A 27,354-nucleotide genomic window follows, 5' to 3' on the forward strand; every position below is an offset into this window, starting at 1 on the left:
CATAGTGCTGTGATCTTATTTAAAAAATTTAAACAGTTTCTGAAAGGAAAAACATTTCTGTACATTTTATAGGTGCATTTTGCTTCTTGTGATGTGAAGCCTAATCTCCATAATGATTTTTAAATATACCCCTATCTTGTGAAAACACTGGGATTTCCCATGCTATTTATAGACCCTTCACTTCCGGTGACCAGTACTGCACTGCAAGTCTGCTAACCCCACATGCCATTCAGAGGATTGTGAGCTGACATATATAGAATCATGCTGATATATAGTCCTCTGCAGGTTAAAGTTAAGGTAAAGTCCAGAGAAGCCATTGAATATTGTGAAATTAGCATAGAAGCCTATGGAAAGTGGAATTAGTGGTTTTTAGCCTTAAAAAAAGTGTCGCATAAAATTAGCATTATCCTTTAAAATGCTTGTAAAATGCCGTGGCATATTTTTTTTTAAGGGAAAACCATGATGGACATGCATTAAATACTAGAGCTATACGACTTGCTAAAAGAAAGTCACATTTACAGTCTGCCAACAGTTTCTATACAGTGTTAGGTTTCAAGAAAAAAGTACCAAAACAAACAAACTAAAACAAATTAAAAACTAAAACAAAACCAAAAACAAACAAACCCCCCCCCAAAAAAAAAAAAAAAAAAAAACAAAAAAAAAAAAAAAAAAAAACAAAACAAAAAAACCAAAACAAAACAAAAACCTTAAAAAAAAAACCAAAAAAAACCAAACAAACCAAAAAAAAAAAAACTTAACAAACAAACAAAAAAAACGTTCACTCTGTTTCCAGAACAAAAATATATTTGATAAGTTATTCATATTACGTGTACTTTTAATAGTAATTTTTTTTGTTGACCACATTTTAGTTAAAATCGTCAATGGAGGTCTTTATAGGATTTTTTTTCTTGCTAGAAGCAGGAAAAAAGTATTATTTTCATTGGCCTACGATTTGTCCCTTTATCAAATGAAGTACGCTGTGTACGACCCTTCTTGGCTTTTTTTTTTAAGTATTTGTCGGTCCAATTTATCAAAAAGAGCTGTACTGGGTTTGTCGAGATTTTGAAAACTTACGACAAGCAATGGGTGCAAAAGCATAGTGATTTTATTATAAACAAAAAGTAGCAGTCTTTGCTAGAATCATGCAAATTCTAAAAAAGGTGATACGCCCCCCCCAAAAAAAAAGGCTACACATGTTTTATTTTGTTACAAGTTGCTCTATAGGTCCATATGATGAAGTGCATAACTATTCATTCTAATCCGCCTGCTCATAGGAGATAATCCAAATTGTAAATCCAGAAGTTTCTATTGTGCTTTAGTGTCGTTTACAGAGTTATCTCCTTTAATTTTCATTTTTACAGTACATTCTACATAATTTATATCTTCTAAGAACACGGGTTTTCTGAAAAGCCACATGTTACTTTATGTTTACTTTAGCATTTTAAACAAAAAATAACGAATAAAAATATGTAGGCTTCCCTACCATGTATAACATTAGCCGAATGCAACTAAATTTTATTTTTTGCTGAACTTTTGTCGGACAATACACATCCCTTTGTGTAAATGCACAAAATTAGAATAGGCTACGAAAAAATATTTTTTATTCATCAGAAAAGACCAACCGTATTATACAAATGAAGGATTGATTTTTTAATTTTTTTTTCGGGGGGGGGGGATTTTTTAAATGTCAACACATTCTCAATCAAACTGCGGTAGAATAAAAACTTTTGGCATTCCGCCCCTGATATACAGAAATATGCACTCCAACAATTAAATCGGGTTCTTAGCCGTTGATGTTCCGAATATTGCAGTAGATTGAACCATGTTATAAATCACACCGAAGAGCCCCAACGGGGCTAACGAGATCTTGCAGTTTAGTGCGACTAGACTTTTAGCACACTCATTTTACTCATGTAAACCGCCCATTTTATAACAGAATCCAAATGTTAACTATCAAAAAATGGGCTTAATATATAGACAAAAACCGAAAAATAGCACATTACTGTCACATCATATTTCTCATGCCACACCTGGATTATGTAAGACGGAACTACGCCTATGGCAACTATCTGAATACCAAAACCTTTAACCGTAAGCAGGCGGTGTACCAAAACGAGACCAAAAATGTACAGTGATTTAAATTTTATTATCATACATCAACAACATGAAACATAACAATAGCATACCGATGGCACATAACACACAAATAATAAAGCACCAAGTTAACACTAAATCAAGGCGAAAGAGGTAATCATTTCAATCAAATTGACCAAATTAGAAGTTGATTGGTTGTGGTTTGACGAACCATGGCAGATTTTTCATGACGAGAACGTTTGGCCAATCAAACAGACCCTATCTTGTACTAATCCGACACGCTGAGCTAGATTCCAAATTAATACTAGTACTTTTTTCAAAAATCCACTGAAAAAACAAAGATCTATAGTGTAAATGCAAAGTAGCATCAATATTCACATTTCTCCTAGAAAATCCTACAAACCATTCAAACAGCCGTGATAAAATCTGAAGTACAAATCTACAAATGCTTAGCCCAGTGACCTACTTCTCAATGGGTTGATTAGGAGTTTTGATTCAGTTATATTTTCTTATCTAACATTATAAACCACAATTTGGTCAAGGGAAATCAAAGTAGGAAGAAGTTCTTGATATATAAACGAATTTATCACATGGTAGATAGTATCTTTATATGATTCATAATAACCTTGTCATCACTATAGAGGAAAACTACATGTTTTAAAACATATGAAAATATCTGTTTATGACTGGTGTGGATATACGTGGTTTCGAGCCTATAAATGTTTTCCAAAATTATATGAAAACCATGTTTATCTACTCTATAACTCCTACAATGTAAGACATTGGGGTTTCCTTCCACCAGCAGAAGTGGATCTTAAGGGACCCAGGCCCCCTCATCCTCAATAAGTTAATAAAATAGAAAAACATCATTTGATTGCCCCTTAGGCCATTAAGAGGGGCCATTTTGGGAATTTCTGGTTCAACCATTGACCAATGTCACTTTTTACTTATATGAACACTGATTTACTGATTATGAAACTACAGCATGCAAATGCCATTGAGTCACCACCAGTATATTTACGCCCAATGGAAGGGGGGATTGGCATGTTGTAAAACCTAGATTTGTCCCACCATTTTGTTTGAAATACCTCTACAAAGTCAGGGCCATTGCCGTACTAGGTTATCTGGTGATGGAATACCTATTTTGTCTGATTTTATTTGTGCTTTACTTGATTATGGATCAGATCAGTGTTTGGTAATTTTGTTGTTACCCTTGTTTAATGGCAAAAAGTTAGAAAACATCTTGTAATTTAATTTCTAACATTGCTTAAGAAGTGCTACAAGTATGAACCTTCAATCATGAAAATAATCAAAACTTAATGTACAATAGGGTTTGTAAGTCTCGTTCTAGTTTCAGTTTTCCTTCCGGAATTTTAGATGTACAACGTATTGAAATCCGACGGCCGGTCTGCATTTGATTGTTCACTTCCAGGAAATGAAAACGGTGTATCACTATGCAAAATCTTCTATTTCTATGTTTTTCTTAATATTTTTATTCAGTAGAACTAGATATTTGTCATTTTTTATCAGTATTTTTTTCACAAAAATGTATTTTGCTTTTAACATTGAACTCAATGCTATTTTAATGACGAATCTCTATGCATTTGAATGGGAGACAAGGACCCATTCTCATGAAATCATGGAGTCATGTGACGAGACTTACATACCCTATGTATGAGGAAAAATCTAAAATTCACAATAAAAAGTGAACGCAATAACTTGTGAATGGACAGTACATATGCACCGAAAGTATAATGTCAAAGAAACTCCAAAACTTAATCTACAGTTACATGCCAGGCTTTGGCTTCTGGCTTGATACTAATCACACGAACCAGAATAGAAGGAATAATAAGCTAGCTTGGAGTAGGAATTAAAGTCTGAAAAAAAAAATACCCTCAAATAACAACCAAGTCATAAAGGATTACAAAAATGTGCACTTAAAAAGGTCATTTTCAACCAGCAAAAAATTAAAATTTCTTTCAATCTTTCTTTTATAATAATCATGAGATATGATGCCATCTTCAACTAGGGAATATTAAGTTTTTTTTCTTGTGTTTTAAAAAAAAGATTTGAAAAAAAATAATTAATATGATAATATAATCTTTTGAACTCTTACCAAATGAAAATGAATACTAATCCATTGTGATCCACAGATTCACATTGGTTTCTTTTTATGCAAATCTTAAAACAAATTTTGCTGAATAATATTTTTGATAATTTTTAAAGACATAAAAAAATGTGAAAGATGTTATTTTCTTCATACAATTACAGGTAGCTAAAAGTAACAGTAAACTAATTAATATGGTAATTCTCATTTGATTCTCTCACCCATGGGATTAAAACCATCACATTTAAAATTCAAAGCTTTGTCTATTACAAATATGAGTTTATAAAGAAGCAAAAAGAATGGAGTGAAAAAGCCTTTTCTGATCAGTGAACGAAACAGAAAGATATATAAAAAATGTGAGATTTCAGAAGAAATAATAAACAAACAGCCATAAAACATAAATAATAAAAAAGACTAGAAAAATATTGTTAATTGATTAAAAAAGATTACATCAACAAGGCTTAAAACTCAGAAATTAAATATGGCATAATTCAATCATCTTTCCCTTTTAATGTCGAGGACTTAAATTCAAAAATTCTTCACTAAAACAGAATAAATGAAAAAAAAACTTAATTATCTTACTAAATTTGATAACATCTTTGTTAAACACAGAACACACTTTAAAATGTGTAGCTGCTACATGTAACATAGCAATCAAAAATGCATGTTTGCTCTTTACAGAAAACAAATCGTATTCTTGATATTTTATGTTTTAGCAAAAAAAAAATCATCTCTACCCTTTTCTCCATCCAATATAAAAAATTAAAAATTAAAAAAAAGTACACTCAGTAAAAAAAAAAATAGGGCATTAATTGAACATCCCACCAAGTAATGGTGATAAAAGGGGGATGACAAAATGTTCAAAATTACCTAACTCTATAACTACATTTTAGATTTTGCTGAAAATTGATCTCAACCTGTATTTTATGGAAGTAAACAACTGCAAAGTTAATAAAAAAAATGCATCAATTGGTTCAAGTAATCATCTGGACTTAGGAGACAGACAGACAGATTGACAGAAGGATGGACACGCAACTTTCTGGAGGGTATAATATAATATCTTGCCACTTCCTGTGGCAGGGTATAAAAATAAAAATAAAAGGACAAACATTTAACTATGTGTGAATCTAGAATAGAAAAGATGTCACCTACAGATATGAGGCATGAAGAACATATTAGCACACTATCATATTGTAAACGACTCCATTCATAATGGTTTCCTTATGTAACATAAACCAAAAGTTGTGTAAGTCCTTAAGTTCCGCCTCTTTACGTAGATAAATTGGATACAGTGAAACCAACCTTAACCAAACCCTTTTTTTTGCCTATAATTTGTTTGTTTTAAACAGGTGTTTAGTTTACCAAGATTCAAAACGCACACAACTGATATATAGGGACTTCAGGAATAAATTCAGTAAAAAAAACTCTCATTACTTCCAATGCAAACCCATATTTTAAGTGATGCCCCTTGTGAATAAACCTTTAGAAATCAACAGTTTTATGTATCACTCTTTGAGATTCATGAGCCAAGTTATCTTTTGCAATTTTCAAAACATAGGGTTATGCGGCATTTTTTGGCCATTTCCATGGCTTCTTTATATACAATTTGAAAATGTGCTAAATTTTGACCCTAGCCCCCATCACTAAGTGCTGTGAAACAAAATTTGACCAGCAAAATAAAGGACTGGCACATTCTTTAGCGCAAAAATGAAATTTCTTTCAACATATATTAAATTGAAAAAATATTATTCAATCCCATGGTCACTGGCCTTCTCTTCATGACAGATTGTTCTCTCCAAATGGGGTGGTCCTTGTGACATCATGAATATTTACTATATTTATACCTTTAAAAAGTGTTTGGTTTAGTTTTTGAGTTTTTGGTTCATTCAGGGTTTCGTTTAGGCAGGCTTCACAGTATCATGTTAAATCAGCTAATGTTTCTTATTCTTTTTTTTATAGTTTTTCCCAATACCATGATATTTTGAGGTTAAATTTGTGTAAAATCAAAATTTCATGCAAAAGAGACAGTTAATTTTTTTCAAATTGTACGGAAAGGGGGGAGGGTGGAGGCAATCATTCCCCTATCTCCCCCTAAGAATCTAACACTGTGATATACCTAAGATATAGAATAAATCCTATAAAACAAAAATCTGTTTAAGCTTATCATATTAATTATAGTATCATTCAATAAATTCAATGGGTGTGAAATGAATCTACCTGAATTCGTCGCACACCTTAAGACACGTTCCTCATATCAGAATGAAATTCAGCTGAGAAAAAAAAAAACAAGCCACCCAACATTCAAAGAGTCGTTGTGCAAAAGTAATCCTGCATGAACAGATTGATGCAATGAATTCAATTAAAAAGACAGATTTTAATAAAATTGTTTTTGTTATGTAAGTTGCAATTAACACATTCACCTGTACTATGTTGTAGGTGACGTCAATAACGCTCAACAGGATTATATTGTGACAACCTTGAAACTGATACTTTTCTAGAAAAGTCTCAAATGCATAATTCATTCTTTCTTTCTCCAATTTTTGTAATTGAAAGTTTGAATGAAAGTCCATGTTGAGGGACAAATACCATGTTACATAATAAAAAAAAATACAAAAACTAAAATAATTCAACGAAGTTAAAGATGACATAGAAAGTTCTATTGAAACCATATAATTACAAGACTTATTATGTCATTCTACCTAACAGACGCTACAAAAAATCTCCTTGTAAGATAATTTTTTTCAAACCATTGGCAGAGCTTATTTATGGGAAAATAATTTTTTCACTTACAAACGGTAACTTGGTTTTCATGAACCACACTGTCTCAGGCCATCAAGTCACATACAAAGGGTAGATTTGAGATGGACATTATTATCTACCAATATGGCAAAAGGAAAAATGACATTTAGCTCTTAATATCACTGTACCAAAAATACAATTTAATAAATAAATGTGATAAATTTTAAATTTACAATGACCATTAACTGCATGTATTTGAAAAGGTGTAGAGACCAACTATTACATCTTAACACCGCAATTCAATTAGTTCTTATACATGTCCAAAGCTTAAGTTTAAAGCAAATATTATTTAGAAATACATGTTTAAAATATATTTCTTATCTTAACAGATTTATGGCATATGCCTTTTTTTTTTTTATTAAAACGCTAACATCCACTTATGATAAGAACACTCAATGGCTATAATGGTCACAACTTTATACTTGGTGTAGATATATTGCATGTAACTTCAATACAGGATTTAGATAAAGCATGTGGTTACACAGCTGGAACAAGGAAGTTAAATACGTTACTTACCAAAGCTAGTGAATATTTATACATGTATGAAGCAAAGGGCACATAATGAAAGGGTACCAATATTTTAATTGAAACTAATTAATTGCATTTTATGTAAATTTATTGTGTGATACTGGATTGTAGTGATATAAAACACTATTAAACAATTAATGACTTAGATGTAAAGTGGTATAATGATATACCAACCAGAGAAAATATAAAATTCACAAAGTGCAAGATAAATTGACTTTTTTGAGGGTTGAGATTTGTACAGTATCAAAATTATCACATGAATCAATATTTTGTGTAACTTTATTTTGGTTTTCTCTTTTTAGTAAAAAAAAATCATACTCTATTAAATTCTGTATGACCCCTGTTGATCAATTTTTAGCATTTAATTGTGCAACCAGAAAGAATGAACAGTATTTTAGCTAATTTGAACTATTGTCACCATGGAATTTGACCTGAAAGTACTGTGAAAGTACTATTGTTCGTGGGGTACCAATTTTCATGGTTTTTGTGGGTAGGCCAAACCACAAAATTAGTTCCCAACAAAAAGGAGAATCTTATTGATGTGTATACTGGAAACCTCAAAACCACAAATTCAAGAATCCACCAACTTGTGTTTCTTTCCAAATCCACGAAAATTGGTATCCACAAATTAATGTACTTTCACAGTAGTTTTTAGCTTAATAAACAGAATCATGTGATAAATGAAAATATCTATTCTGTGCTATTCTGTTTGGTAACAAGCGCTACTCATACAATATATTGCACAAATATGAATACAAAACAATATTTCATGGGACTTCATAACAAATTCTCTCAAATAAATACTTCGACAGTTAAATCATAACTCATGTCATGTCAACATTGTTTACATTTGCTAAAACACTCCTTCAATTTATAGTATGCAATGTTCTTTGGTTTTTTAATTTAATTTCAATTGGCAAATACACATCAAGCCAACTTAAAGCTAGACTTGCACATGCATTATTAATCAGCATCTTGGTGCATTAGGCCTTGAATATGTAAGATCCTGGTTGAGGATATGTAAAGCCCAAGGTAAGGCTTCTCTGGTTATCTCATTGGATGGCACATTCTTTCTTATCCTGTCTCAATAACTTCCCTTCACTTATCTTTCTATCCAACATCTCCTCCTCTTCAATCCTACAGAAAATAAAAAAGATCAAATACACAGTTATGGTTCTTCAGCACCTCTGGTATAAAATGAAACACGTATAGTCATGCTATGTCAATGGCAAGGTCCTACAACACAGGAAACTGATGTCGGACAGCAACCAAAATTGCTTATAATATATGCTCCATATATATAAAACAAAATTCCTCATTCAAAATCAATCTGTCTTATAGTACCTAACATTTTATGTGAAGAAATTTTTTTCATATTTCAAACAGTGTAAAAATTGAAATTTTCCACACAACAGGAAACAGATTTTGGATGGCAACCAGAGTTGTTTACAATGTATACCGACAACTATAACAAGCCACAGACCAAATTTGAAATAAATCCATCCATTGGGTTCAAGATTATTGCAAAGAAATTCATTTTGACAGGCAAGGTGATTCTAATATACATGTTAGGAGGGAGTATAATATGAACTATTCCCTTACAAACAATGACTTAAAATGGATAAAATGGATCTTTCAGATCTTTAACAAATGCCCGTTGGATAAAATTATAGCTATGAGCATTTAATCCTCATTTTAAAATATTGCAAGAAAACAAAAGATATATAAAGCTTGTTGCCATTTCTTAAACAAAAAAATAATACAAAAACAATCATCTAAAACACTAAAACTAAAATACCAGGCATGGACCAAAGGTGAGGTGTGCCAAACATGCCCCCCTTCCCCCTGTCTAAAATTAGGAAAACATTTTTGTGCAGAAGATCTTGATTTTTCACAATAATCTATCTCAAAGATTTTCATGCCTTGCTTCCATTGGTGTTCCACCCCTAACCTGAAATCCTGAATCCAGCCCCAAGAATACCCATAGCATGTGTAAATTAATAACATTATTCAGTAACCACACATTATATAATCTTCTACCATTGACATGTATCAATACATGTATATAATAATCAAAAAAAAAAAAAAAAAAGAAACAAACAAGAGTTAATGAAGATTTCGCCAGACATTTCCTGCTTAGTTATGTCCTGTTATCATAGGGAATTATAGGATTCAAAGGTAGGGTAACAAGGATATAGGTGATTATGTACGAAAATAACGGCGGAAAATAATAAAATAAAAAACTTGATTATTTTCTTACTGACATGCTGCAATATAAGGGTAGTTCAATTCTTTCTTCTCTGGCTGTAACAAAGGGGACGTGAAAATAGCATTAAAGGCTAGAAAGGAGACAAGAAAATTTTTCGAGGTAGAATTGGCAAAAATCAATATTCCATGAAAATATTATTTTTCTTATTTAAGAAAAGGGGAATATGCCAGGTCTGCTCCCTATGAATCTATGTTTAGAACAAATACTTAAGGAAGACCTGTTTTCAGATAGGCTGATATTGTATCTTCTATTATTTGTATACAGCTGTATTGGTTTTAAGATTAAAATCTAAATCTGTATATTCTTGAATCCTCACAGGTTAGAAAATCTGTAGAAGTGTCTAATTCAATAATGGAACTAGTTCAAAGTACAAAAAAATATTGAAACCCCAAAAAAGAAAAAAAAAAAAAAATAGTAAAGGAAAAATGTGCAATAGTCTAAACCATTGAACATTTGACGTTAACTTTTCAGATGTACATTTTTATATAACTTAGCAAGTTTCTGCAGATTTACACAGAAACCTGTAGTCCCCCAACACTCCCGACTTCCCAGTCTCAGTTAAAACTCTTAAAAGTTATTTTGTTTCATTAAAGAAAATAAGAGAAGTAAATAACTGCAACATCAAAGAAGGAAAGTCCTGTGAACAAGAAATCACTTGCTTTGATTTTATGTCATTCATATATGAAAACCTCCTCTTACATGCAAATAAACACAACAGACCTTTAAAATGTTCTTTTCCTCGCCATCTAACTTAAAAGGGAGAAATATTAATAAAAAAAAAACACGAAATAAATCAGAAAATAACACTGAGGGACGACCAAAAACCCAGATGTCACATCCCTGATAAAAACATATGTAGAAGACCATTCAAATTGTTACTGCAATCACCGTAATCGAACTAAATGAGGCAAACATGAACATCAACCCAAGCAGTTAAATGCTGGAAATATTGAACTGAAAGGGAAATGAAGGAAGAATAGACCTCCATTATCGTAGTGACACTGAAAGAAAACATTCATTTTACCTGTTATTTTAATGTATAGACGGCCCCCGTTACTTCCACTTTTGTGACCGTACAAGTCTTTCAATTCTGATGCAGTAGACACGTTAATTGAAGAATAAAAAGATGCGCTAAAATTGTTTCAGTTCCTTGATAAACCATCACACAACTTGTTTTCAGTGAGTGATTTTGAATAGACATCCTACATGAAGAAGCAATACTTTCATCTAAAAACCATTACCTATGATATTTAGGTTCATTCAGTTGTGTTGATGCTGTAGAGATACACGATGCCATTAAATCACTGAGATATGGAGACATCAGTCATCATAAACATCCTTAATTTTGTCTTTTCATCAAAATTCCATTAGTTCATTAATAGGAACTATTGGCAAACAGACAGGCTACAAGTCACTGTGAAACCAACTTCATTCAGTAGAACTGGTAACGGGATTGAAATTCACAGCAGTTAATGCAGAAAGGAAGTTGTATAATAATTTTACAGGTAAAGACACAATAGATGGTGTGATAGCTTACCAAAATGACCTCTATAATTGTCAATTTTCAAATGTTGATGAGAAGAGATCAATAGACCAAGTCAAACAATCTAACATAGCATCCACAATCTACATTTAAACATTAATTAAGTTCGATTTTGCCGGCAGAAGTTTATAGATTTGAAATCGTTGTTTTCAATGGACACCATGGTGGTCATTTGATTTATATAAATATTTTCTCTTCTGTTTTTGAAACATTTTAAATCAATTAAAGACTGATAATATAGAAAAGTTCATGTGACATTATTGTGAATTTGTCAGTCTTAGGACTTAATTTACAGGCTGTATAAACATGCCTACAAATTTATAGACATGTTATAAATCAAGGGAAGACTTCACTGGGGTAGACTTTGGTTTGAAGAAATTCAAGTTATTAGAAATGCAACACTTTTGGTGTAGTTACAGGAATCTTTTAAAATTCCAAATCTTAATCTTAATTTTTGACCTTTTAAATTATTCCCAGTGCATGTGTAACTCTAATATACTTGGTACAAGAAAATTGTATACCTGCCAAGTGTCACCTTTTGTGAGGGATTTCTCCCATGGCATTACCAAAATTAAAGTTTTCAAAGAGCAATATTGACCACAATTTAGTACCAAACTGCACAAGATTTATAAAGTCATAAAAAAAAGTCAGAAACAACACTTTAATGAATTTGAAGATCTCTTAAATTGTTTTCTTGGGTACTGATGACTATTTCATATGTAAAATCCCCAATGGGCATTTTCAAATGCTGACAGGTATGAAATCATAACATCTAAAGCTCACTTAAATAACATTTCTTACGAAGAAAATGCATATTAAAATCAGACAGACACTAGATCTATAAGAACAATTAAAAATGAATTTAAGAATGAAGAACTGAGTAGCTGTTAAAATTACAATCTTCAAATAATCTGAAGTGGCAATAGAAGTCATTGAAAATACTTGTAAAGACCCTACAGTTGTAGTATGTTATTGGGAACAGTTATGTCAAGGACAGTGTTTTCCTGTCTTAGTGTCAACAGTTACATGAATGGACAGTGGTCAATTAATTAGGAGAACTGTACTCCAGTATAGAGAGGAAGCTGTAAGAACTCATCAACGCGGTCCAGGAAATACTTCAATCAGGGGTATGTTGGTCATCGAGGTTGTCCTATAAAACGATGCAGGTGTGCCAAAACTGTATCATTATTGATATTCTGTGTCTTATCAAATAAAAAATTCATCCCCATCTCCTTCCTTTATCTAAAATACGATATGAAAACAAAATATGTTTGGTAAAAAATAAAATGAAAAAAAAAGTGCTGGAATATAAAACCCAGAGTTTTTAGCAGTGAATTCATAGGGGACATACCAGGCGATTATACCTTAAAATTGTGATTTTTTTTGAAAATCTTGATTCATTAACACATTCTACACTCCTCCTCAAAAATTTTCTTGCCTTAATTCAATTGACCTTTAATTACATTTACATCCGTCTAATCCTAGATCCACCCCTGCTATTCTAAATTCCCATTCACTGGTCCCATTTCAGACATGAAACTTTTAATTGTAATCCAGTAACTTCAGTCACATCTTGAAGTATAACTGGAGCCTTAAGTAGTCAAAGAATCAAATAATTACAAAACAATGAATAAAAACATAAACAATATAAATTGAAATGCAGCAAAATAGTTTATCAATGAATCATTATATATGTGATGGGTTAGTTCAGTTCGTCGGGAATCGTCTTGTTTTTCATAACAAAGGCTTTCCCTTATTAACCATAAGTCAGCCAACGAAGTGGCGATACAATTGTTACCAAAAACATACTTAAAACTAAAAACATGTGTAAGCATTTCTTCTAATTTTTATTTTATTTTCACACCGTTATTAATTAACAATAAGAGAGTATTGATAGGAGTCTATCGTTATAATCTGATTAGAAAATATGTATTGTGGTAAGGGAGATTATAAAATAAGTCCTCTTGAAAGATTTATTCACTGGCATTAAATACAGACCAAGGTTTATAATTTCTAAAGGTGCTGATGATTCATATTAATTTTTATCTTTATTGTTTTCTTACAAAATATTTATGTCTTGTCAAATTTTTCTTGAGAAAAATAAATTCACAATAGTTTTTCTTTTGTTGTTTGTGACATTTTTTACCTATTACACACCTTGATCTGTTATTTATAAAGAAAACAAAATATCTACATTTCTTTCCATATACATGTTTATAATAAAAATTTAATAAAATAGTCATTCTGATTTAAAAAAAAAAAATGGTGAAATAAATACAAAATAGAGGAAGATTATGAATTGCTGAGTTATTGAGTTGGCTACCTCCATATTCTGTAAAATTCAAATTTTGGTTAAAAAATACAATGATAAAACAAAAAACAAAACAAAAATAGTGAAATAAGTAGATGAAAATTATAAATTGCTGATATTTTGGGTTGACTTCCTCTTTATTCTATTCAATTTTAGAACCCAATTTTAGGACATATAGCCATCAATAAATTTCACTGTCAAATTAAAGGATCCATCATTTCAGAGATTGATCAGTCCAATGTCAACACCTGTACGTGACATAGGCCCCTCTAAAAGCGTGTTTGTCAAAGCTTAACAAGACAGGTCATTTTCCGTTCCATGTTTCTATTAATATGGCATGCGACAGATCTTCTACCCTGCAATTTTCTAAGTCATTACTCCGGATCTGGCAATAAATTTTCTTTTCCGTTTGAAAGGTAGGGCAGGACTGATGAAATATGAGCAACTTTGATGAGTTGGAAATTTAATGGGTTAAATGCATATTCCTTTTTCTACCTGGCCATTGTTCGGTAACGATAAGAGGGCAATTATTCCATTAAAGAAATCTCCTATCTCTATTACAACTTCAAGTGAATCTTTCCTAATCTTCTAATATCATGCAATTTAACATATAAAATAATTTAAAGGGAAAATGCACCACCAACCTGAACATGTCCATTATGATAGAAACTATCTCTTTTTTTTTTTTACTTTTAAGTCAAAACTAATCCATTCCTTAGAATGTGATCAGGCAAACTGTTAAATTCAGACTTAAAAGCTTTTATAACAATAGTCGCAAGATAAATCCTTACCATAGCATATGCTAAAGAATATTAAGTAAACTGATTGGTAAGTCAGAAAATCTCCTGATTATGATTACTATAAAAAGTATAAAATAAAAAAAATTTATACATATTTTTTGATATCCAATTTTGCAGAAATCTTCATAATACAGAAATTTATTAATCACCATTTTGGAAATATCATAATCAATGAGGTTAAGTTGTAGATTCTGTTTCTCTTAATTTTTCAAAAGAAAAACAATCCATGGGCAAATTGTCCCAACATCTATTTTTAGGTGTCGTTCGGCATCCATGTCATGTCTAGCTATCATCTGTCTATGACATCACCAGTTGTAACGGGAGAATGGCGAAAAAATGTTCCAATGTCACTTTCTACCAATGAAATTTTATAGACAATTCGACACAATCACACAACAACCAATCATCTCTTTGTATTTCAATCAATCAGCATCTAAGAACTTCAAATCCCTCCAGAGACAAGAAACATTTTCCCACATCAGTCAGTAGGTGTGAAAGAGTGATTGAGGGAACCAAGATTTTAGGGGAAATCAAAATAATGCAATCCAGGGGCAAAGACCAGAAAATGGATTAAAATTCTAATTACCACTGTCCCCTCTATTTCAAAGCATTTGAGTGACAAGAAAAAATGTAAATATATGCTGAGTAAATAATTTATGATCTATTGAATAAACTCTAATAAGAAACATACGCTTTTTCTTGAGAGTCTAAGTGCTGGACCAACTCATCTCTTTTATTCACTATAGCTACTAATTCTTCAAGTAAAAGCTTCTCTCTTCTTTTTTGTGCCTCAGTTTTCTGCCAGTCTACAAATAAAAAGAGAAACAATTAAAACTGGTAAAGTAAGAAGTTGGTTAAATGTGAAATATCTTTGAGCCAATGCCTATTAGCAATTGAGAATGGGTATGGTGAAACATTACAAATACGCCAGTGACCTCAATAACAAAATAGTTTCTGAGATCACCAAATGGTCTCCAATAACTGTAATCACACCTTTAAGCAAGCTCTGAAAGACCCCAACAACAACAAGAAAAACCCAATGAAATCCACAATAACAGAACATTGACAATTTTTTAAAATCAAACTATAACGACACAAAGACACATTAATGACCAACATCTTTTAACTGTGGAGTTATTCAGACACGGGAGAAGATTCATAGGTGATGGACATGTAATATGCCCCTCTAAAATTGTGATTTTTTTTGGGGTATTAATTCTTAAAAAAATCTAAGACTTTTCTTGATGCAATTTGCTTGGCCTTTACTTCTTTTACATTCCTAACAAGAAATCCTGGATCTAACTTTGAGTACACACATGTATAAAAATATAATATTTAATCATTAGTATCATTAATTGCTATTTATAATTCTCTTAATTATAGTATCTTCATGAATAGGGAAAGCTTGTTAAAATTAATTTTACTTCATAGTTATTTAATGCAAACAAATGTTGATTACATGTTATTTAAATGACAATTAAATGGAAAAAATGTGTTGTTTTTTTATGTCATACATCTTGACATACACATCAACAAAATGAGGCTATTCTTCCACAAGCGTAAAGAATGCAAAACATTTCATGTTTTAAAATCTGTTTTCAATATTCATTTTACTAATTAAAATATAATTGAACAATAATGTATAAGTATTTATGTCAATTAGTCTATATTGTTATATGGTTGTTGACACAAGGCATTGACAACAATAGACCTTACAAACACCTGGCACCAAGGTATCTTTTTTTCACACCTGAGCCAAATCCAGGTATGCCACAACCTAAAAACCATATCAAACTCTAGTACAGTGTTGTAAAAACAAACCTAGAGGGCTGTAGAGGAAGAATTTGTTTTCAGGGTATTATCTCACAGATAGGTATTGACATGATAGGTACTGTACAAACACACAGGTATGGAAAGGTGTGAACATTGACAATGGATCATGATTATAGTAATTAATTCAAGACTGATTGCACAAACATGGAAATTATATATTGAAATTAGAAAAAAGGGTTATTATTTTCTACATTATAGAAGCTAATTGGTCAAATATTTGGCAATTACAAGACAGAAACAACTATTACCAGAATTGCCCCCTTTTTCACACCTGTAGACAGAGGAGGGGGGTTATGGTTACAATAACTCCCTTGGATGCAAGATGTGGTTAATAATGTTAGAAATATCTCAAAATAGTTGAAGCACTATATAGGTCAGGAAAACTTTGCCCAAATAACCCCCTCCAAATCCCTCTAAAAAATGTTAAGCTACAGGCCTGGTCCCATTTTGCATGTTGTCCCAAGTTACTTGTAGCCTTCATTTCTAAAAAGAATTTTCGTTCATTTTAAATAAAATCTTAAAGAAAAGAAAATAAGATCAAGACAAAGAGTTTTTATATCCAGAGAAGAAAAAAAACTTTTATTATTTTTTGTGTGCAAAGCACAATCTTATTTAGATTTGTCATGATTTCTGCTCGAGGAAACTTGAATGAGAAATTAACTCTGCTAACTAAATGGCTTTAGTAAAATCTTCTTTGCTCAGCTCATAATGCTTAAATAATTGTCTTATTTCCCATTAAATAATTTAACTGAGTTCTTTAAACAAGAAAAGCATCAAATTTAAGAATAGGTATACCAAGGCGACCAAATGAAGAATAAAATTGATATGGGCACTAAGTCGGTTTAATGTCAGTCATCATTTTGAGGTTCGGCCCAAAAAATGTACAAACACTGAAAAGACCAATTTATCACTGACAGACCTCATCTGTCATGGGCAAATCTGGTTTATTATGTAAATATATAGCAATTATATCTTTGAACTGCATCAACCATGCAGACTTCCTACATGAATTGTGCAGCGTGTGCAGTTTTATGACAACTTCCTCCTAGGCGACCAAGACAGAAAGACAAGATATTTAACAATGGGTTGAACTTGTTCAAAATTCATACAAACAGAAAATTGTACATCCAACAAAATTTAATTAAATGTCAAATTATTCTTTCATATTGCCTTCCTAAGCTGGAGATTTATTCATTTTGTTATTAATTCAAATCTGAATTTGTGTATTTTCACTGCTAAGGATAATTTTTTTAATAGATTTTTTTTACCAATAAAGTAAACAATGGAAAGATGGTGAAAGCTTTTAACTGTCAGAGATCAGACTGCAGGGATTTGCTCCCACTATAAAATATACAGATAGTCTAAAATAAGATGTTGTACCAATACTAAAACCAGACTTAACGATTCTGTTTGCCATAAAGTAAATATTCAAAAAAAAAAAAAAAAAAAATTAAGTCGGTAGGGAGGTCAATGATTTTTTTGTCTTGCCCAAATCATTCCAAGTCCAAACTTAAATGATAAGAGGATCAATATAAATATTGAATTAGAGTAAAACTGCTATTACTTATCTAATAGTTTTCGTTGATTAAGTTTAATCAGCTCTTGAAGTGACAGAAAAAAATTACTAATAAAAAAAAAGAAAGAAAAGATTGATATGTAGAAACTATATAGTCAGGGAGTTTTGCTACTGCAAACAAATGGCCTTAGTCAGGCTGTGCAATAATTATTTGATATTTGAAGAAAATTCCTGTGATCAGACAGACTTAGATAGGTCAACAGCTATTAAAAGCTAGTAAAAAATTAGGAAAGAAACCATTTTTAGGAAATTAAAAAGCATGAAAATTGAATATCAAAAAGTAACTTCACATTTAACCTGACAGGCAACATTGATACCTTTTTTAAAACAGTAATAAAACCATTACCGAAACATGAACACATTTGAAGGGGAGTTCTTAAAGTAATGTTCTAATTGAATAATTACATTAGGCATAAAATGGCAAATAAAAAAATGTTTAGTAATAAAAGAGATCTTGTTTCTAGCTCATTGTTAACTACCACAATAGATAGAATCTAACAGGTAGCCTAATTGACTGTTAAACTGTCAGTTTCCGTTCGCAGGTGCTGAATTAGCTCTCAGTGTAATGTTTAAACTTCTCACTTGTCTTGGGCCCAGTAGTTAAACAGTGACAACACTATGTAAGGCACAGTTCCAGCTTAAACTTCAGCCACGTGGCTGTCAATCGAATCATATAATCCATTAGTGAGATGGAAACTAAGATGGTATTAACTTTCACGTTACGGTAATATAAGTGGCCAAGTCTTTTGTGTTTAAACGATACTGTCCATGTCCGACCTTGTGCACAGTTCATATCATGTTATTTTCTCCTTACTGAACAGGACCTATCATCATATTTTCTGGCACACTCTGGAGAATTCAGTCCAGTATTCAACTCTATAAAACCTAGTAATCCCTTACAAATATCAATCTTCTCAAAGAAAAAATGGAAGATAAAATGTATTTAATTGACTACCGAGACAAAATGATAAATAACTGAAAATTTTGACCCTTAAGAAGCATTAAGTAGTCAGACATTTTCTAATTTTTTACGTCAACATTTTTTTAAAGACCGCTGAGAAGTATTAAATCAGATATGATAATCCAAAATTAACTTCAAATCTATTCATTCAACTACAATAAATTTCAACAAAAAAACCAAGGTGATTTATGACAGTAACAAAGGGTATTTATGATAGTATTTATGGCCATTATCTAACTCATTTTTATAGGTCTTGAAAAAAAAAATCTTTTCGAAAAAATACCAATTTTACTAAAGTTTCACAACAGCAAAATCCAATTATACATTAAAATAAAAAAAAAAGAGCATATATTCATAGGCTTTAAATGCTGGCCAAATATTGTAATTAAGGCTACACACCTAAAAAAATTTGATACAGTTTTCTTATTTATAATTGAATTGGGGAAACTTGATTTGTACTCTATTGTGACCATAACTTGTTCAATTCTTTGGATGTAATACTTGCTATAAACAATTTAAACAGGAAAGAAATCTTTCTTTAGTTCAAAACTTCCAATACAAGTACAATAACCCCAGTATACTATATGGTGTTTTTTTTTGGCAGGGGTAAAATTTTGTGAATTTTAGGCAAAAAAGTATATGAAAAATTTTGGCAATTCTTATTTAGCAAATGCTTAGTGTCGAATAAAGTACTTCTGTCCAGAATAAATGTTTCATGGAATTTGTATTGGTGTTTTCAGACAGACTGCTAAAAAAGTGCAAACTTAGCATCCTGCGAAAACTATCTGTTGTATGATATAATGCTCAGATTCAAATTTGGTGGAAGTTAAAGTAGGGGAATTTATGCTATAAAAAATAATTGAATTTTTGTTAATAAGAGCCTATATGTTAATAGATTGAGTTCGGTGAAGTTTTCATGTATCAAAAAATAGTTGAATCTTCGATAGTAAAAGCACCGCAGTCAACAGATCAAGTTTGGTGGATGTTAAGCAAGGGGAATTCATGCTATCAAAAAATAGTTGAATTTTTGATAGAAAGACCCAAAAGTCAACACATCAGATTAAAGTACACATGACCTCTATTACAAGTAAAAGCAAGAAGTACATGATTTCCAAAATGAACATTTAGATCTTTACAATGCAAACAAAATATGGAAGACAGCTTACCAAATGCAGAAATTTCCTTGTCTACCATATTTACTTTCAAATTATAGGGTAAAAAGTCAGAATTTATATACATATTGTAACACATTACGGTAAACAAGCTTGGTTTATTGAGAGGATTACTCTTCACAAATTTGCTGATAACTTAACAATTCTTTGTCAAAAAGTGAGAATTATATTTGTTAAAGGGATGACTGCAAGTTTATTAGGAATAAGAAGATTACGAACAGAAAGAGGACAATTATAGTGTTTTTCTACTATTTGAGAATGAGATATCCCATTATTTCTTATTCAACATTGACTATTCCGTTAATCTATTCATACATGGTTTGCTTAGATTGGTAAATTAGATTTTCATAGGTATAAAGTAGTGTTAGAATGGTAATATAACAACAGCTGGGAGAAGTTATGATTAAACTCAAATGGTTATTGATGAATCTATAGTGAATTTTCATACAATACCAAATACACTGACTTTTCCACCAGAATGAATACCTGCGAAACAGCATGTTTGTCTCTACACAATTTAACTCTCACTTAAAAATAAACCATTGATTTTTCGTTCCTATATAATGCCAAAAAGGTGTCACATGGCTTTTGTCCACAAGTTTTATTGTTGTCTCTTGTTTCAATAAACAAGTTGCTAACTACCAAAGCATATGGCTGTTTAAGTAGGGAGGCAGACAGGGTTTCTATTGATCACCTAAATCATTTATTCTCCCCGCTATTTAAACCCACGTCAAAATGTGTAATATATGGGTCCTCCATTAAAATGTCATACCTTCACATTCAACAAAACAGTTACTTTATACAATAACCTCCATGTCTGGGAAATGGGAAATTTATTCATAAATCATATCTAAAATGTTTTTTCACTCCTGAAAATAACTGTGTTTATTGTAATGGAAATCTGAAAGTAAAGGTGGTAGGTTATTTACATTGCTCTACAAAGGGTCATCGTACAAGCTAACTGTTCCTGACAGGGCAAAGTTTACACTCCTAATATTGGTTTACCATTTTGACAGGAAAGTTTGGAAGCTTATTTTGTACCTAGCTATGCCATTTGAACTTAATAAAGCACAGTGGGTAATTTTTTTGGTGGGGTGCTAATTTTGGCATAAATAAAGAGGTCAGTCTACAAAAGCCAAAATAAATTTTGTGAAATATTAACTCTATGTTTTCGTACTTATTTTGCCTCAAAATTGCCAAATTTACACCAGCAAAAAAAAAAACAAACTAAAAATAAGATGCCACATTATCATAATATTCCTATGGATTAATGTTATGGTTTGAAAACCTGAAATATAACTGTCTAGATTGAAAGTTAATCAAATGGTATAACAGAATCTGGATTAGTATGTTACTTTGGGGAAAAAAACTTAAGTAGGATTCTGGTGAAAAGAAAGTTTCTCTCAATGTTTTGAATGATTGAATGCACAAATTAATTACTTTGATGAATAAAAAGTTCAGAATAGAAAGAATAACAGAAGAAGCCCTCCAATGAATCATAAATTAAAAGCCTTTCATCAGGAATTTCAACAAATATATCGGCAGATTCAAAACATTGCCATGATCTTCGCAGAATCATCATTATTATGCATAGAAGCCATCAGAATCAAAGAAAAAAAAATAGCAGCATGAAAAGGCTAAAATAATATTATAAGATATTGATTTGTAACAAAAGCTCCACAGGACCAACCAGCGACAAAACTAAACAGTGTTTGTCAGAACCGTGTGACATATTAGTTTAAACGGTTGACGACTGAAGACTTAACAGCAAGATCTTATTGAGAATCTTTACTATGATCTCACATGAGGTCCGACTCGTAACACCTGAATCCTTCTAAAGGACCTAATCCTCGGAAGTAATTTGCTAGTAAGATTTCATGCCAGTTGATAAAGTCTATTTTCATTGGAATTTAAGACAATAACATTTTTGTTGGGTTGAGACAACAAAGACTTTACATTCTTTCATCTATTTTTTATCTAGTATGCTTGTTTTACACCATCAGGGCTAACTAGTCTTTAACACATTAAAGCTTAAAATTTGGTCAGAATACTTCCATGTAAAAAATTTTATATTAGCCATAGTTCTGTTACATATATATTAACATTAAAAGATATATTTTCTTCAAGCAAATCTTCAACAATTTTACATTAGATGCTTTTTAAATAATCCACAGATAAATCGAAGTATGCTTATTATGTTTATCCAATAAAAAGTAAAAATAGTAAAAATAGTGTTTAAAAAAAAAACAAAAAACAAAACAACAACATTAAAAGATTCTTAATACTTAGAAAAGTAGCAATCAACTTGGATAAATTATTCAAAAGTTTGAAGGAAGTTAATATTTAAGAGCTGGAAGAATTGTTCCTCCCCTCTAAAATTCACACCAATTTGTCTGGTGGACATGAAAAAAAAAACACCATTAAGGGTACAATCTATTATGCTGCAGTAGCATACCAAATTTCAAACCATTTTCATGAAAGGCTTCCAAGGTTTCATTTGACAAAAAATTAACACTACTGGAAGTGCATCATAAAAAGAAAAAAAAAAACAAACAAACTAAAAAAAACTGTGAAAAAGGTCTTAACCAAACCCCTTTAGACTATAGAATTTGTTCTATCAGTGGCAGATCAAGAGTTTTAGGTAAAGGGGCCCTAAAAATAATTTCTTGAGAGGATCACCAGTGAGGATCACAAAGTTAGTGTTTTTCATCATTTAACACACAATTTTTCAACAATTTTATTTCTAAGGAGGAGGAGGATGGGGCAGGACCCCCTGGATCCACCACTGTTATTTAGGCAAATGTATAGTTTTTTTCAAATTCCAAATACATTTAAACTGACATAGCAGGATTAAAAAAATATACAGTTTTGATATGTTTTTGATTTATTCGGGATTTGGCTAAGATTGATTGATTGATTGTTGGGGTTTAACGTCCGAGCAGCAATATTTCAGCTATATTCAGACGAACATTAAATGGATGATAAAATGAACATGAAATGGGTTTGGTTAAGAAGGTTTCACTTTTAAGTTCATTACCTATGGAGCAGAGGTTTTATTACAAGAGTGATGCATAGGAACTCAGTTATATAGTCAAGACAGTATAAAGAATACAAAAGTCTTCTTGAAAAAAGATATGCTGCCAACACTGCATACTAATGTCAACTTAAGATTTGATTTCATTAACTTGTTTTCGTAATCCCAATATAATGAGAAAACAAATGGGAAAAAGATGCTTGTACTGAGTCTATCAGAATGGAATACACATTTGTTTAGTATTGACTCCAAACAAAGGCAAGTGCCTGTGGCACTATGAGGATTTGGTCGACCTGTTAATAGGATCAGGAACCCTTGTCACTTCTAAGAACCTTTACGTCAGTGATGCAAGATCCCTAATGATGAATGAAAATAATGACAGTTTTTAATTTGTCGATGATCAGTTCATCAAAGGATGAGGCAGTGATTAGCTTTCAATCAAAATAAATACCAATTAATTAGTTCAACTAGCTTAAATCTCTTGCATTACTTGGTGTTCTGACTGCCAAGGGCAAAATACAACAACATAATAATTTCTAATGCATGAAAATTGTGAAAAAGGACAAATGAATAATATTTTAATAATTTATGATTAATTCAACATCAGTTAAATATGAATCTTATCAGTTGACAAACACCATACTCTATCCACAATGAAAATTAATCAAGTACCTTATCTTTTACATTTGTCAAGAAATTTTGATATTTTTTTTATATAAGAATATAAATGAAAAGGAAAATGCTTTTGAATTGTGAAAAAATTCCATAGAGTTTATAACCAATTAAAATTCAATTTAAAAAGCCAAATAAAGCAAGTAAAAGGAAATTTATAAGAAAAAAAAAGAAAAGAATATGGCATCCCTTTTATTTTGTAACGAGTAAAAAAAAACAATGAAATGTTCCGTGCACATCTGTGCACTCTCTGGGAGTTAAACAGTCAAAAAAATGAAAAGAGTTGAAAAAGATTTATTGAATGATTATGGTTTAACATCCTATGTGAGATATTTCAGGTCTAGAATATTTGACATATCAAACTGTTTGAAACAACAACCTGCATATAAACATGCTTCCTCACTCAAAATATTATTCTGACTATGAGCCAACCAGTCGTCATTCTATCCCCTAAATACTGTTGGTTGAAGAAGAAGCACAGGCTTAAAGACAAACAGGCAGACATACAGACAAACAAAATAAAAAAAAAACAAACAGAATAAGTGAAAATACTTACACTGTAAATATGTCAATTTTTTAGTTGCACTAATTTTTGATATATTTCTGATGGACAGAATTAAAGCAAAAAATAGAACTCACCAAATTGATTTTTAACATCAATATGAACTGCTAATTTAAAAAAGAAAAAGACAATTTTTACCTGACAGAACTCATGAAAATTACTTTGTTTACAGCAATTACGATATGAGATAGGTTTAAAACTTTTTCAATCAAAAAAATTAAATTTTTAAGTCACAAAAAAAGAAGATAACCAAACAGATTCCTTATGTTTTCGAGATACCTGTCTAAACCAAACTCAATAATACCAAAACCTGTCTAAATTGAATACTAAACAATACTAAAACCTGTCTAAACTGAACACTAAATAATAACAAAACCTGTATAAACCAAACCCTTATAATACTAACACCTGTCTAAACTGAACACTAAATAATAACAAAACCTGTCTTAACCAAATCCTAAATAATACTAAAACCTCTCTAAATTGAACACTAAATAGTAACAAAACCTGTCTAAACTGAACACTAAATAACAAAACCTGTCTTAACTGAACACTAAATAACAAAACCTGTGTAAACTGAACACTAAATAATACCAAAACCTGTTTTAACCAAATCTTCAATAATACCAAAACCTGTCTAAACCAAACCATCAATAATGCCAAACCTGTCTAAACTGAACACTAAATAACAAAATCTGTCTAAACTGAACACTAAATAACAACAAAACCTGTCTAAACTGAACACTAAATAATAACAAAACCTGTCTAAACTAAACACATTTTAAAGCCTCTTTATATCAATTTAAATATATTTTTAACCTGGTTAAACCAAACAAATTTGGAAGTCCAAAAGGGGTTTGGTTTAGAATTGTTTAACTATATTTGTTCTGCATTAAGTTAAAAAGAGGGAATCAGTTGTCCTGTTAAAATAAAAATTACCCCCTCACAGCAGGGTCTATCTAGGGGAGAAAGCAAAAAAAAAAAATCTTGTTTGTGTTCACTTCTCCCATTTGTCTATGACAAGGAGAAGTTTTAGGGATAGATTAGATAGACCAAAATGTCAGTCATTTATTTTTTAAACAGAATTGACTAAAACTTCTCCTTGTCACTGACATCTAGATAAGGCTCAGCTTATATACAATTTGCAAGAATTAATTGAAGCATATGGACCAAACAATAAATGATTTGGTCCCAGACCCAAGAGAACTAGGATAGACCTGAAGAACAAATGGTCAGGACCCCTATTTGATGGCAAAAAAAAAATAATCATATTTCTGTTCATCATTTTAATCCAAGATATTTACAATGAATAATTTGGACCTGATCAGAAAGCACAAGAAATAAAGAATATGTTTCAATACAAGATATAGCTGACTTTTTGGTTATCATATCATTTTTTTAAAAGAATTTTATTGTTTGCAATGATATAACAGATGTTTATATTAAAAAAGATCATTTAAATCATAGAATTATGTATTTCTTTGAATAAACAACAGGCTTTAACTCTTGAATTAACATTATTATAACTATTTAATTTATTCATAATTATTTAATGTGGTTTATCAATGGAGAGTAATTATTTTCTGATTTTCTATAAAATGTTGATTATTTTCTTGATTTCAATGTCAAACACTTGACAAGTTTACCTTGAGAAAACAATAAAACCAAAAAAAAGACTTTCTTGTATCATGAATCAGCTTTGATAAAAAAAAAATCTAAAGATAATATAGAGAGCATATTGATAAAATATCGAGATTTATTTGTCTTAGTAGTTGTATAAATGGAATGGTAAAAGTGGGGCATATGGAATCTGACAGTTCTGTGGTAGAAGACATGACTTCCTATTGAACACTGGGAAAATTAACTCTTCAATACATCTATCACATCTGACAATACTATGATGAGGAAACAATTACACCTGTAAATCTACCTGACAAGGTACAACTAGATGAAAGCTAGACACGTTCTCAGGTCACACTTAATGGCAAAGCAATTCTAACCATTTTTCTTGTAATTCCTGTCTCATCAAAGTTGAAATCAGAACAAATAATACCTGCTAAATTTACCATATGCTCTTGTTATCACTGTAATTAGACAACCACACAAAACTTTTTCCCAGTAAATTATAACAAGATTCAGATGAATTAAGTGACACTGCAAATTAGCATACCTGGCAACAGATTGTTCATCTCATTTTCAAAGATATTATCAATTTTTTTAAGTTATTTGTGGAAGCAGCATAAAAAAAAATACGTAAAATCCTGACTATCAGATAACAAATATACAGTCAAGAAAAACAATTACTAAAACAACAAAATGAAGGAATTATCTCCCTTTACCAATTTAATTTACTCTGATTATAAAATTTCAAGGCATCAACTTCCATACTCTGCCAACATAAAAACAATATGACATTCAGATAACACTATGAATGAACTTAAGACTACACAGGCAGAATTATTTCACATGATTTTCACATGAATTTCACATGATTTTCACCAGAATTTCACATGATTTTCACCAGAATTAAGTAAAATATCTTAGAACTGGGGTGATGAACTTGTTTATCTTAGGGAGTGCTTCATGTTAAATATTTGCTACTGCAACATCATGACTGTTGCTTAAAAATAAAATATGAAAATTTGTGCCCTACAACATCAGTAATAAACTTAAAGAAACCAAAAACAGTTGTACTCGGTGACCTAAATTTATGATACTTTTTATCATTCTTTCCAAAAAAAAAAGATCTGTGTAAAATATTGAAAGAAAGACATAGGTGCATTTAAATGCAGTTTATGAGTAAAATTCTCCTGCATGTTTTGTCATGAATCTATCACTCCATAATTACTCCTCTCAAGGGTGTGCTTCTTCATATTTAGTTGATAAATGTGCAAAAGATGAACGTAAATGATTACGTAATTTTACCCAATTAAAAGATCAAGTTTGAAGACATATTCCATAGTATCTCTTTCTCGAGAGACAAGTAAAAGAGTGTTTATATGAAAACATCATAGAATGAAGATATACAATGGTATATGCTCCAAGCACTTCTCTGCCTTTAAACCAAAGTAATAAAAACTTGTACGTAAACCG

General features: G+C 31.0%; 1 protein-coding gene across 4 annotated transcripts in view; it reads right to left on the reverse strand.

Moving 5' to 3' along the window:
* Positions 1–7,598: 7,598 nt before the first annotated feature.
* LOC148626185 (EH domain-binding protein 1-like) overlaps positions 7,599–27,354 on the reverse strand; it is a 70,566-nt gene continuing 50,810 nt past the window's right edge. For all 4 annotated transcript variants that reach the window (XM_088569953.1, XM_088569952.1, XM_088569951.1 and 1 more), the window contains 2 exons: positions 15,143–15,257; positions 7,599–8,665 (listed from right to left, as the gene is read on the reverse strand). In XM_088569953.1, coding sequence (XP_088426079.1) covers positions 8,581–8,665; positions 15,143–15,257 — 200 coding nt within the window. In that variant the 3' untranslated portion in view covers positions 7,599–8,580. The remainder of the gene's footprint in view (positions 8,666–15,142; positions 15,258–27,354) is intronic.

Source organism: Perna viridis, chromosome 2 (genome assembly GCF_037379345.1).
Source record: "Perna viridis isolate PV_CMFRI_1.1 ecotype Kerala chromosome 2, ASM3737934v1, whole genome shotgun sequence".
NCBI lineage: Eukaryota > Metazoa > Mollusca > Bivalvia > Mytilida > Mytilidae > Perna > Perna viridis.